Source organism: Micromesistius poutassou, assembly GCF_964030765.1.
Source record: "Micromesistius poutassou genome assembly, contig: SCAFFOLD_5340, whole genome shotgun sequence".
NCBI lineage: Eukaryota > Metazoa > Chordata > Actinopteri > Gadiformes > Gadidae > Micromesistius > Micromesistius poutassou.
In genome coordinates this window covers 1-11,064 of record NW_028180405.1, presented here as the reverse complement: position 1 = coordinate 11,064, position 11,064 = coordinate 1, and the positions used below count along the sequence as shown (strand labels likewise).

The 11,064-nt window shown below is 46.2% G+C and overlaps 1 protein-coding gene and 1 pseudogene across 2 annotated transcripts; both read left to right on the top strand.

Moving 5' to 3' along the window:
• Positions 1-715: 715 nt before the first annotated feature.
• LOC311370837 (immediate early response gene 5-like protein pseudogene) lies at positions 716-1,728 on the top strand (annotated as a pseudogene). Its single transcript has one exon. The product of its transcript is annotated as an immediate early response gene 5-like protein pseudogene (transcript).
• Positions 1,729-2,271: 543 nt separating this feature from the next.
• Positions 2,272-10,757, top strand: LOC311370836 (carnitine O-acetyltransferase-like; the record flags this gene model as incomplete). Its single annotated transcript, XM_084489134.1, has 13 exons — positions 2,272-2,403; positions 3,396-3,674; positions 4,230-4,348; positions 5,393-5,446; positions 5,550-5,703; positions 6,045-6,219; positions 7,632-7,810; positions 8,591-8,691; positions 8,813-8,932; positions 9,872-9,994; positions 10,108-10,243; positions 10,338-10,400; positions 10,485-10,757. Exons 1-13 carry the CDS (start codon positions 2,377-2,379, stop codon positions 10,755-10,757), a joined length of 1,803 nt encoding a protein of 600 aa, XP_084345260.1. The 5' UTR covers positions 2,272-2,376.
• Between the last annotated feature and the right edge of the window lie 307 nt (positions 10,758-11,064).

The window sequence follows — 11,064 nt, the reverse complement described above, 5'->3', positions numbered from 1 at the left end:
GAGTTTCATTTATTAGTGTTTGTTCTAATGACATCATGCTGCTGGAGTTGGAGACAATGCACTACAAGTGTGTGTGTGTGTGTGTGTGTGTGTGTGTGTGTGTGTGTGTGCGTGCGTGCGTGCGTGCGTGCGTGTGTGTGTGTGTGTGTGTGTGTGTGTGTGTGTGTGTGTGTGTGTGTGTGTGTGTGGTCTGTGTCTGTGTCTGTATGAGTGTGTATGTATGTGTTTGTGGAAATTGGAAATACAACTTGGATAGACCCAGTTGCAAACTATGTCACTGATCTTAATGACATTCATGGAAATATCTGTGGGTTTATGTCATATGCTGTCCTGTATGCTGACAGTCTAATATCATTTGTTTATTATATTCCATCCTACTAAAGTAATATTTTGCAAGGACTAAGCCATGCACACCACGCAGACACATTGTGAAATGCAGCATGACAACTCCTCCATGCATCGTGAATGAGGCTTGTAGTGAGATTTGCCTATAACAGACGGTCCGCCTCCTTCCCATTGGACGCTGTCAACTCGAGGGCGTGGCGAGGAAAGATGAGAGTTGCGAATCCATGCCCTTACTGGGAAGACATGGAGCGCTCTGCGCACAGTGTGCTCGAACCAAGTAGAAATCCCTCGAACTAAACGTACACATTTATCGGGGTATAGAAATAAGTGTTTTGAGGAAGTAAGGGGAAGAAGGGTGGACCGTTTTAGGATGGAGTGCGCATTTGACGCACAGAACCTGATCTCCATTTCCTTGAGGAAAATCCAAAGCTCCAGGACGCAGAGAGGAGGCATCAAGCTCCACAAGAACTTGCTGGTAACGTACGTCCTCCACAACGCCAGACAGTTGTACGTGAACAAGAACTTCCCTCAGATACAAAAGACTCATCATCATCATCACTACGAGGATGTATCCACGGCGTGCCAAGAGCAAGACTACCTCGAGCTGTCCGGGAGCTTTACGGAGTTGTCTGACGACTTCTACTGTAACTTTGGCGGGCACGAGTCGGACACTTGGCACTGCGGAGCGCACCAGCCGAGCGGCCAACCTGCAGAGGTGGCGCACCAAGAGGCGCCTGCAGCCTGCGCCATGGTCTCTGTGAGCGACTCGTCGGACGTCATGGTGTCCGATGCATGTTGGAGCTGCTGTACTGCGGAGAAATCTTCCTGGGACTTACCGATAGTTCACACGCAGTCCAACCAAAAGACCGTGCTCGACTTGGACACGCATGTGGTGACCACCGTCACCAACGGATACTTCCACTCTGACTGTTGCGCGCCACCAAAACAACCAACCCAAGGCGCGCAGTGCTTCAGTAAAAAGCGTAAAGTAGACACAAGTTATTATTTTGTTGATCCTGAGTTCTACCTGCCCGACCTGGGGCCGATGCCGGGCAAGAGGACGCGGACTGATGAAGACTTGCAGTCCGATTCGGAACACTTGGACAGCGCAAACATATCCAACATAATCTCGGTGCTGGGCTCCGGAGGACTGTCTGAGTTCATGAGTTGGCAGCATACGGACCTTGAGCAGATATTCGCATCTCAAACTATATGTCTTAAACAGAAATTGTTATCCGGCAGTGGTTGGACGAGAGCAATTGAAGCATTTTGATGTGTCAGATATTTGATTTTGTATAGTTTCCTTACACTTGTTTTCAATTAAAACACAACACTGCAATTCCATATTGTGTGTCGTTGAATAGTATTGGTGACGTGTGGTTCTGAGAGTGATCGTGTCCTTGCTGGAGTCTACTTTTGCACATAAGGCTACTATTTTCATACTCATTCATTTCCACTTGGCCTTTGATTTGCCACACAATAAACGATACTGAAAAATAAACTGGACCAAGTTTGAAACCTTTGTTTGTAATGTTTAATTTTATCATTGGAGTCTGAGTTGAATATGTATATAGTGAAGCAGACGATAGGCTATTTCAAACAGCACTATAGTTGTAACCTATATGCACGTTTGAAGGTGTTGGCCGAGCGCCATCATGTGGACAACACGAAACTGTACACCCACCCGCAATATTTAGTGGGTGCCCCCATATTTATAACAGATCTGCCTTATAATCCCTCAATAGTATAGTGACTTGTCGATGCACTTTGCACCACCTTCAGTGAAAGTCATATTTTTATTCGATACACACAAAACATATCTCCATCGCACATGAAATAACTCGTCACGCGTTCATTGCGGAAGCATGAGTGAAGTGAACTCGTCTCGTCCCAACAAATCCTTCCTCAGGGGGCGGAGACTGGACACAACCCTGGTGTTGATACTTCTGCTCGGTTGTCCTTGAGACATGTCAGCCTGGGCTTCAGAACATGCACACGAGACCCACCTCCTAAGTGCGTCCATTTGAAGACATGTTGGGATATTTAGTTCGAGCTGCGGTAAGTGAACACGCCGTGAATGATTGAGGCGGTGTGCTCGTTTATAAACCCTAGCAGTGTTAGTAACAGGAGTGGGTTTGTTATGATGATCTGAGGTTAAAAGGGGGAGGAGCCCCGCACACATCCACGCACATTTCACCCATATATCGATCCATGTATCGACCGATTGAACGCTTCTGTATTCGTGTTTACCTCACCCCTGTGATCGTTGTCACAGAACACATAACCCGAATAGCAATGCGATAGCATGTTCAAAACGGCTGTCAGATCCACATTGCGCGTATTCCCTGACCAGCATCCAGACTAATGCGTTTCTGAAGCGCATGTGGATGACTGCTGCGGTCCGGCTAAACTTTGTATGTATTGACAGAACAAACAAGAGGCCTTCAGCTGACTGCTAGGCCTTCAGTTGTGTTTATATCAGTAAGCAGCAATCGGGTCAAGATTATACCCGTATAAAGTAATGCCAATGTTTCATAACGGGTAATTAGGGCACCCTTTACCCCATTTGTGAGTTTAAGCCTCGGATATTATCGATGGGCCTGCAGATGATAGCAGTCGACAACTTGAGGACAGTTTGAGTAGAAGAGCAGGAACCTGCCGTTCCTTGACCTGGATCATATCAGGACGTACATCTTATCAAACTACATAGCCAAATAATGATGGAAAAAAGTCAAATTATTTTATGAATCATATTACAGTGAGAAGACAATTTATTTATTTATATCCTTGATAAACAATGAATTAAAATATAGCAATCAACGGTATTACAAGTTTATTAGACACAATATTGAGTTGTTCTCAGTTTCAGATCACTATGAAGTAAAGAGTGATGTTTTATCTCTTGATTGACCTGGTCCATTTCCAAAACTCTGACAAACCAATGACGTGGAAAAGACGCATAAAAATAACAATAATCAACCCTAAAAACAAACCCTCCACTGCAGCCCCACTAATCACACAACGCCCCCGCCGTCGGTTGTCTGTCACAGCTGCGGCCGGGCCTGGGGGGGCGCGCAGCGTGCCGGCTCAGACCAGTGGGGGTCAACCACGTCCCAGAGAGGTCGGTGGTGACCCAGGAGGGCCTGCCCAGGCTGCCCGTGCCCCCGCTCAGGCAGACGTGCGAGCGCTACCTGGCCATGCTGGAGCCCATCGTCAGCGAGGAGGAGCTGGAGCACACGCGGCAACTGGTGGCCGACTTCCTCCAGGGAGGAGTGGGGGAGAGGCTGCAGAAGAGCCTGGAGCGCAGGGCCAGGAAGACGGAGAACTGGGTGTGTGTAGGGTGCAGCGTGTGATGTGTGTGTGTAATGTGTGTAATGTTTGTGTGTGTGTGTGTGTGTGTGTGTGTGTGTGTGTGTGTGTGTGTGTGTGTGTGTGTGTGTGTTATTTGAAATCCCATAGTGGAACACACTACGAATTCAGGGTCGATATGTTGTGTTCTGTCCTTGGTTGCTTTCTGCAACAGGATGTTTTTAAAATATATTTTAAACACGCATTTGATTAGTGTGTGTGTGTGTTTGTGTGGATCTAGACAGGGAACATCAGCGAGTATTGTGTCTCACAGACCAAGGCTTCTGGATTTGATCCCCCATTAAGCCCACCACCATGCATTATTCTTTGCATGATTCCATACTTGGAATCATACTCGGATTCCATACTCCCATACTGATTCCACTGAAAATCACTTGATTCAAGTAAATCTAAAAACTATTAGACAAGACGACAAACTCAAAGACAGAAGATAGTAGTAACACGGATCAGACACACTTGCAAACAGTGTTTGAGTGTTGATGTTGAAACATGGTCCATTGTGTCACGGTCCCCAGCTCTCAGAGTGGTGGATGCAGTCTGCCTATCTGGACTGCCGCATGCCGGTGGCTGTGTACACCAGCCCTGGGGTGGTGCTTCCCCGCATGCAGTACCGCGACCGCCAGGGGCAGATGAGGTGAGGAACCCCTATACCTGCACGGCTCCTGTCACCACCACCACAACAACAACAACCCAGAGCCATTGTAGTTGAACCGGGTTGAGGCCAGTTAGTAGGTGTAGGAGGAGCACTATCATTTTGATGTTATTTTAATAATTCTGAATTATTATTTCACATTCTTTTAAGATGATAGCCATAATTGATGTTATGGCCTAATGAATGAATTATTGATTTAATGAAGGAATTGGACCCAGAGATGGTGGGGGTCATACTCTATAGAGATAGTCCTAGCAATTAGTGGATTCAATTAATCAAATTTTATTTTATTTCAATTCACCACTGACATTATCGGAATTGAGATTCTGGTTGATTCCCCTCTGGAAGATTTACGTTTACTCTTGTAACTAAACGACGATCGTGAACGCGGTGGAACAAGAAAGGCATGGTGAACTCAGGCCTCTTTCAGCTGGGATGGACGGTGGCTTTTCACTGTGGTTTGCACGCCACTACAAAAGGCATAAGCACACATGCATGTGTTTGCATTGATGCCCTTGAGAAAGGTGCTCTGGTGCGGCCGCTGTGCTGAGAGGAGACGACGAGGCCTGACTGAGAACAGAGAGGCGCTGTTTACGTTTGGTGTGATTCAAGCTCCAGGGTTGTGAATCAGCTGGACCTACGCGTCAACCTTCACGCAGGCTAATCCTGTTCCTCTCGCCGGCTATTTTTGGCGCTTTCACAGCTGGTAAACATGGCTGGGCTTTTTCGGACCACTCTGACCGGTGGGATATGCAGTGAACAATGTAGCACAGCATAGCAACACAACACAGGGCATAGCAAACACTAGCAAGTCGGTCTCTGCTTTCCACCTTGAATATACCATTAGCAACTTATACTTACATATTATTAATATGATGCACACCTCATTCATTTATTGAATTTATTGATTATATAGAATGATTTGATTTGATTTGAAAGGGACCATGTGCAATTAAAAACATAAATGTAACCATTTAATGCATGAGGAAGTATAATAATTTTTATTCATTATTTAATCTTTGTTAGGTTTGCTGCAAAATTGATAACTGGCATCTTGCAGTTCAAAAAGATGATTGACAGGTATGTTTCACAACCAAAACCATAAACATGAATAAAACGGACCCAGTTGTTCTACACTGGTGCCAAACATGACCCCTGAATAACGCGAGGGTCTGTGTGCTAGCGATACCTTGCCTCTGGAGTACCTCGGTGGGAAGCCTCTGTGCATGGACCAGTACTACAAGATCCTCTCCTCCTGCCGGATCCCCGGACCCAAGAGAGACACTGTCACCAACCACGGCACATCCACGCACATCACCGTGGTGCACAACTTCCAGGTACACCAAAGTCTCCTTATTTAAACTTTTTTTTTTTTGGGATTAATTTTAGATTTAGTGTTCTGGCATGCTTGGATCCAACTGACTGACCATAATCTATCAGTTTAAGATACAGAGTTAATACATAATCATATAAATAATAAGCAGATAGTGGTTAGACATCTTGCTCAGGGCTACAGGAAGACCCCAGACAGAGGGGTAACCCAGAACCTTCCAGCCTGTCTTCTAGTCCCTCCTGCTCCATCAACACAGATCCTATCTGATATATGGATTATTATGAGCTCCATCTGATATGAAACAGAGCCGTTGTATGACGCTACAATGACTGCGGCCCCCCTCAGTTCTTCGTGCTGGACGTGTACAACAGCGACGGCTCCCCGCTGACGGAGGACCAGCTCTACATGCAGCTGGAGAAGATCTGGAACTCCTCCCTGCAGACCAACAAGGAGCCCATCGGCATCCTGACATCTCAGCACCGCAACACCTGGGGCAAGGCCTACAACAACCTCATGAAGGGTGAGGCTTGGCTGGGGGTGGGGATGAGGTTGTTGGGGGTGGTGGTGGTGGTACCTTGGGACGGGGCGTACAGGTGTTTGACTGAAATATGGAAGCGATTGAACTCTGCGGCGCCCGTGATTGATGCCTTCTTGCGTTTGTGTCCTAGATACGGGGGGCTGTTGTAACTGTACCCTGCTTTTCTCTTTGTTCAAATCCTGCCAGTGCCTGAAGCTATCGTAGGGGTAGACCGTAGACCAACACATCTCGCTCTGCAGTGTGCTTTTTAATTCTTCTTCACGTTTGTGCACTCAGACGGGCAAAGACTGTAGAGTTCATTTACATCAAATAACACAAGAGGATACAGTTTGTAAGGTCCCACATTTCAGATGCAAAAACAACTCTATTCCATAAACATTTACATTGACATTTACATTTAGGGCATTGAGCAGACACCAGTTAGTCGCTTTGTATCCAAAGCGACTAACAATAAGTACATTTGTCAGAAGAAAGAGAAACAATATATCGCTGTCGGTAATATAAGGATGTTCATAGAACCAAGTGCCAATCACTAACAATCACGCTGGCTGCGTCTCAATTCAGGGGCTGCATCCTTCGAAGGACGCATTTGAAGCATGTTTACGTCACAGCGGCGTGTCAAGGCTGTCCCATTTCGAAGGCTCCTTCAAATGCGGCCGAGATATGCAGCCTTCTTTTCCTGGATTTGAAGGACCCACCGGGTGGATCCTTCACGGCCCAACGTATCCTAAGATTCATTGCGCGTTAGATTTTTTTTCAGAAATGGCGCGGAGAGAGCGGAAGCGGCACCTGCAGCGAATACATGTTTAATGACAAAACTATGTAAAACCATTTTTTAAATATAAAAGTAAGGTTGGGACCATTTTAAATATGTAACTTTATTGTCAAAGTTCAATGACATTAACGCTAGCCATATAACGTTAAACTAATTAACGTTAAGCCAACGTCCTCTCTTCCTCTTCACTCACCGGCTCCGGCGGTGAATCTTCTCCCACTCCTCCATTAAAAGATAAAACATAACAAATAAAATCATGATTTCTGGCTCCATATTTCTCCTCCGCTGTCCGGTTTGAACCGCAGCTGTCACCGCTAGACCGTCTCATTTAACAACGCTCGTTCGGCATTCGGTGTAGAGCCTTCGCGGTCTATGAAGGCCACACCTTCATAGACTGTGTCCTTCGAAGGACGCAGCCCCTGAATTGGGACACAGCCTATGTTAACCCATTCCCCATCGTCAACAAAACCAGCTAGGATTAGATGCTACACAATGCTAAGTACTATTATTAACTGCAAGGACATACAGCATACAATAAGTGCGTACATTAAGTGATTATAGTAAAAAAAAACACATCCTGGTCCAATGGCTGATCCTGTGTGCCGGCTGTCCTCTGCAGACAAGACGAACAAGGAGTCGGTGCGCGCCATCCAGAAGAGCATCTTCAGCGTGTGTCTGGACGCGCCCATGCCCCGCGTGTCTGACGAGCTATACCAGAGCCGGGTGGCGGCCCAGATGCTGCACGGCGGGGGCGCCCGCTGGAACAGCGGCAACCGGTGGTTTGACAAGACACTGCAGGTCAGTGACAGGCTCACCTCAGAATGGAACGTGGACGGTGCTGGGGTAATAGTAACCACACAAAGCTCCGGGTCGTGGGCTGGAGTGTAGGGATAATCATAATAATAATAATACATTGGATTTGTATAGCGCTTTTCTTGCACTAAAAGCGCTTGGGATGTAGTGTAGGGCTGTAGAATAGGGCTGGAGTGTAGGGCTGGAGGAAAGATTATCAAGGATCATTATCAGGAAAGAGATGCCCTGATTGGTCGGGAATAGGCCGGGAGCGGTCTGAGATCTAGATTGGCTCTTAAATAGGCCGGCACAGTCAACCAGAACAGATATTCCACAGAGCATTTCACACTAATGGCTAACAGGTGGCTGTGGCATTTCTAACAAATTAAATTCAAATATAGCTCTTAAATCTTACCCACAGCACATTTGACTGCTAAATGTTAAACATTGTAGGTCTATTTATTTCCTCTACAACCTATTTATTCTTTTACATTGCAGTTAATACATTTATTGGTCCATTTCACTTGCATATCAAGTATACTGCTAAGAATCATCTTTGACCAGAATATTTCCTTTGACCATCATGTTACTAAGCAACTATAAAACTAAAACTTAATCACCTTAGCTTTGGTTTTGGAATTTGTTCTGTCTCATTGTGATGTTTTTACATAGTTCATTTATTCACTTGGGTGTGAGTGTGCAGCACTTTGTAACTGTGTATTATAAAAAGTGCTCCATAAGTAAAGCTACGTACTTACTTGCGTGCGTTTGTGAATCGCGTCCCAGTTCATCGTGGGCGAGGACGGAACATGTGGACTGGTCTACGAACACTCCCCCGCTGAAGGCCCGCCCATCGTCTTCCTCATCGACTACGTCGTTCAGTACATGTGAGTCATTATATTCTGTACACATGAAACCCTTTATCCCCTTTATACCACAGCAGATATCCGCATGGGATTGACCAATAGCGTGATTTCTAATCCATTTGGGTGCTGTGTCCGACCCCAGGCAGCGGCCGGATACGCTACGCTCCCCCATGTTGCCGCTACCCATGCCCCTCAAGCTGCGCTTCAACATCACCCCCGAGGTCAAGAGGGACATCGAGAACGCCAAGCAGAACATGAACATGTACGTGAAGGGTTTATAGCTGTACTATGTGGACGTGTGTGTGTGTGGTGCCTCGTGGTCCCAGTATGTGAACATGTATGTGTCACGTGCAATAGTTATATATATGATATTAGTTATTTAAGAGATAGATCACGACAGGCTGCGGAATGTGCTCATTATACCACAGTTAAGGGGCGTTGTTCATCCCGACGTGCAGCGGAGGGACGGCGACCCCCTTAACTGGTATAATGAGCACATTGCACTGACTGAAGTGATCTATTGCTTTTATAAAACGGTTGCGTAAGTATGGCGAAATGAAAGTCATAGACACCCTCAATTTTGAAAAAGTGAGAAAGTCGGAAAAGCATTTTTTTAACGAACACAAAAAAGTAGTCCCTCCTGGCTGCATGCAAAGTGTGCGGCAGTTGCTATGCAACACACTGTAGCGTCCTTCAGAGAGAAGGCTAGAGACGGTAGCTTGGTTCGCCGGCAATTTAGCCTACTAGCAGTTCACTCACCGTGTGCCTATTGCTTTACAACATTTCCACCCTCTCCAGCAATCAACATATTTTTAGGCTTCAGTGAACTATGCTATTGCTTTTATATATAAATAAACAACAGTTCAAGTTAGGCGCGGAGTGATACTGAACTCTGTAAACTGAATGGGAGTCATAGCTGTGTGTATACGCTCAATATACAACAGTTGGGAACCAATCAGATTGCTTGATTTAAGCCACCCGTTATATAGCAGCATGTTAACATTTGTGTCAAATGATCTCCCCGTATGTAAACGTGTGTGGTGTGTTATTGTCCTAGTATGTAAACATGTGTATTATGGTCCCAGTATGTACACATGTATGTGTCACATGTTATGCTCCCAGTATGTGGACACGTGGAATGAGTTGGTTAATTCGTCATCTCCTTGAATCTCCTCATTAAAGGTTTTATTTTCTCTGGTAGGATGGTCCATGACCTGGATGTGAAGGTTCTGGTGTTTTCACATTTTGGCCAAAACGTACCAAAGCAACACAAGCTGAGTCCTGATGCGTTTGTGCAGATGGCGCTTCAACTCGCCTACTTTAGGTGAGCGTAAAGCCGTGTTCTGAACCTCTTTCTACCACAGCATCACTGTCTGTCTGTATGTTCTAAAAACACAGTATCTACTAATGTCACGCCCCACTCCGCTTTGATTGCAGAATGTATAACATGTGCGGCTCCACCTATGAGAGCGCTTCCTTACGAATGTTTAAATACGGGAGAACGGATGCCATCAGGTCGACGACGATGGATTTGTCCAAGTTTGTGCTGGCCATGGATGATCCAGACAAACCGGTAGGGGTGGAGCAACGCAATCTGTTTGAGTACCTGGATGTTCAGAGCAGATCCAGTCCCTTTCCTTGACCCCCCTTCTCCTGCTTCTCAACAGAACGCAGAGAAGATTGCCTTGATGCGCCAAGCAGTTCAGACCCACCGGCAGACGACCAAAGACGTAAGGCCTTGGTCTGACACCAATCCACCACGTTCCGAGTCACTGAGTCGATGTCACAGCGTTTCTTTTTGTGTTTTTGATCAGGCAATCCACGGGCAAGCCATAGACCGCCACCTCCTGGGGCTGAGGCTGCAGGCTATCGAGGACCTCACCTCCATGCCGGAGATTTTCATGGACACCTCCTACGCTGTGGCTCAGCATTGTCAGCTGTCCACCAGCCAGGTGGGTGGTACTGCTGCTCGGGCCTTCACGTTTCATGTCATAATCGGGGATGTGTTACGAGCCGGCCACAGGCAGGGGCAGGTGTGCTGCGGGTGGATGTTCCCCTGGGTTGGGCCAGAAAGGTCCTCAGATTGAAGAACATGAAGGTATATCGATGACTGGAGTGTTTAAGACCACAGCGTCTTAAACACGATGCCCACACAAATCAATGGGTGACATTATATTCAAACGTCTATCGTTAGCCTCATAGCATAAGAGCATAAAAGTCATATTTTGGACAAATTGTGATATCTAACCTAACTCTACTCTCCTAACGCTGCTGATTCACTGTGCCTCATTGGCTGCATCCTAAGCCAATCAGAGTGCTTTTTTCATTCCATAATCACTAGGCATCTTGACGCTAAATACAAGATGAACGTTAAAATATGACTTGGTCAATTAT